This window comes from Rhincodon typus, unplaced genomic scaffold (assembly GCF_021869965.1).
Source record: "Rhincodon typus isolate 14 unplaced genomic scaffold, sRhiTyp1.1 hic_rhity00000053, whole genome shotgun sequence".
In the NCBI taxonomy this organism is placed as follows: domain Eukaryota; kingdom Metazoa; phylum Chordata; class Chondrichthyes; order Orectolobiformes; family Rhincodontidae; genus Rhincodon; species Rhincodon typus.
The window spans coordinates 17,190-18,372 of NW_025965691.1; the positions used below are offsets into that span (position 1 = coordinate 17,190).

At 56.6% G+C, this 1,183-nt stretch overlaps 1 protein-coding gene across 1 annotated transcript in view; it reads right to left on the reverse strand.

Moving 5' to 3' along the window:
• Nucleotides 1-17: 17 nt before the first annotated feature.
• LOC125488175 (GTP-binding protein Rit1-like) overlaps nt 18-1,183 on the reverse strand; it is a 5,414-nt gene continuing 4,248 nt past the window's right edge. Inside the window, exon 4 of the mRNA XM_048621103.1 lies at nt 18-802. Coding sequence (XP_048477060.1) covers nt 572-802 — 231 coding nt within the window. The 3' untranslated portion in view covers nt 18-571. The remainder of the gene's footprint in view (nt 803-1,183) is intronic.

Here is a 1,183-nt window from a genome sequence, read left to right on the forward strand (position 1 = left end):
TGTAGAGGGAGCTTTACTCTGTATCTAACCCTGTGCTGTCCCTGTCCTGGGACTGTTTGATGGGGGGGACAGTGTAGAGGGAGCTTTACTCTGTATCTAAGCCCGTGCTGTCCCTGTCCTGGGAGTATTTGATGGGAACGCTGTGTGCCTTGAATAGGAAGTGGTTCTATCAGTCAGTAGCTAACAGTAGTGTAAGAGTGTTGTGGGTATGTGGGGGGTGGGGGGTAAGGGGTAGTGCGGGGAGGCCTAAGAGTGCAAACAGGAGCCTGACTCCGCTGTGCCATTGGTCCTGTTCAATCGAGCTGAGGCCATTCAGTCATTGGAGAGCAGACTAGCTGGCAGGTTGGGGATGGGTGGGGTGAGTGGAAGAACAGTACCGCTGCGTTAGGAAACTGCAGTGTGGAATTGACCTCCAGCCCAGTCCTTCGGACAGGGTCCTTGTGGCTATTTGCCTGGGATGGGATGGGGCTGTGAGGTTGAGGGCACGGGGGAAGGAGGCTGCAGTTTCCCCAGAGTTTTTAACCAAACCTGCCCCCTCCCCTCCCATCCCATCCCCTCCTCGCACCACTCTTCACGTCACAGAGTCCTTTTTCCTTCGGAAGGGTCCCTTCAGTCTCTTCCAGACACTGTTTTTGACCTTACTGAGCCTCTCCTGTGCCAGCACGGCCTCCTTCTCCTTCCTCCGGATCTCCCGCACCATGGTATGGAACACGTCATCGATAAAGTAGCGGAGGGCAGCCGAGGTCTCAAAGAACGGGCAGTTGAACTCTCGAGCTAGCACCGTGCCCTCCTCCTTTGACACCTGTGGCAAGTTTGGGGGCGAAGGGGGGTTATGCAGTGAGAGGGTTAACCGGGGACACGGAACTAAACCCCAAAAACACACATCCCATCCCCCACCCCCATCAACAGCACCATCTGCTTGCTCATGGTCTGTACACGGAGCTCCATGACAGAGCTCTGAACTGTCCCTGCCCGTGGTCTGTACACTGAGCTCCGTGACAGAGCTGATCACCCCGCACAGAGCTCTGAACTGTCCCTGCCCGTGGTCTGTACACGGAGCTCCGTGACAGAGCTGATCACCCCGCACAGAGCTCTCCATGACAGAGCTGATCACCCCGAACAGAGCTCTGAACTGTCCCTGCCCGTGGTCTGTACATGGACCTCCATGACAGAGCTGACCACC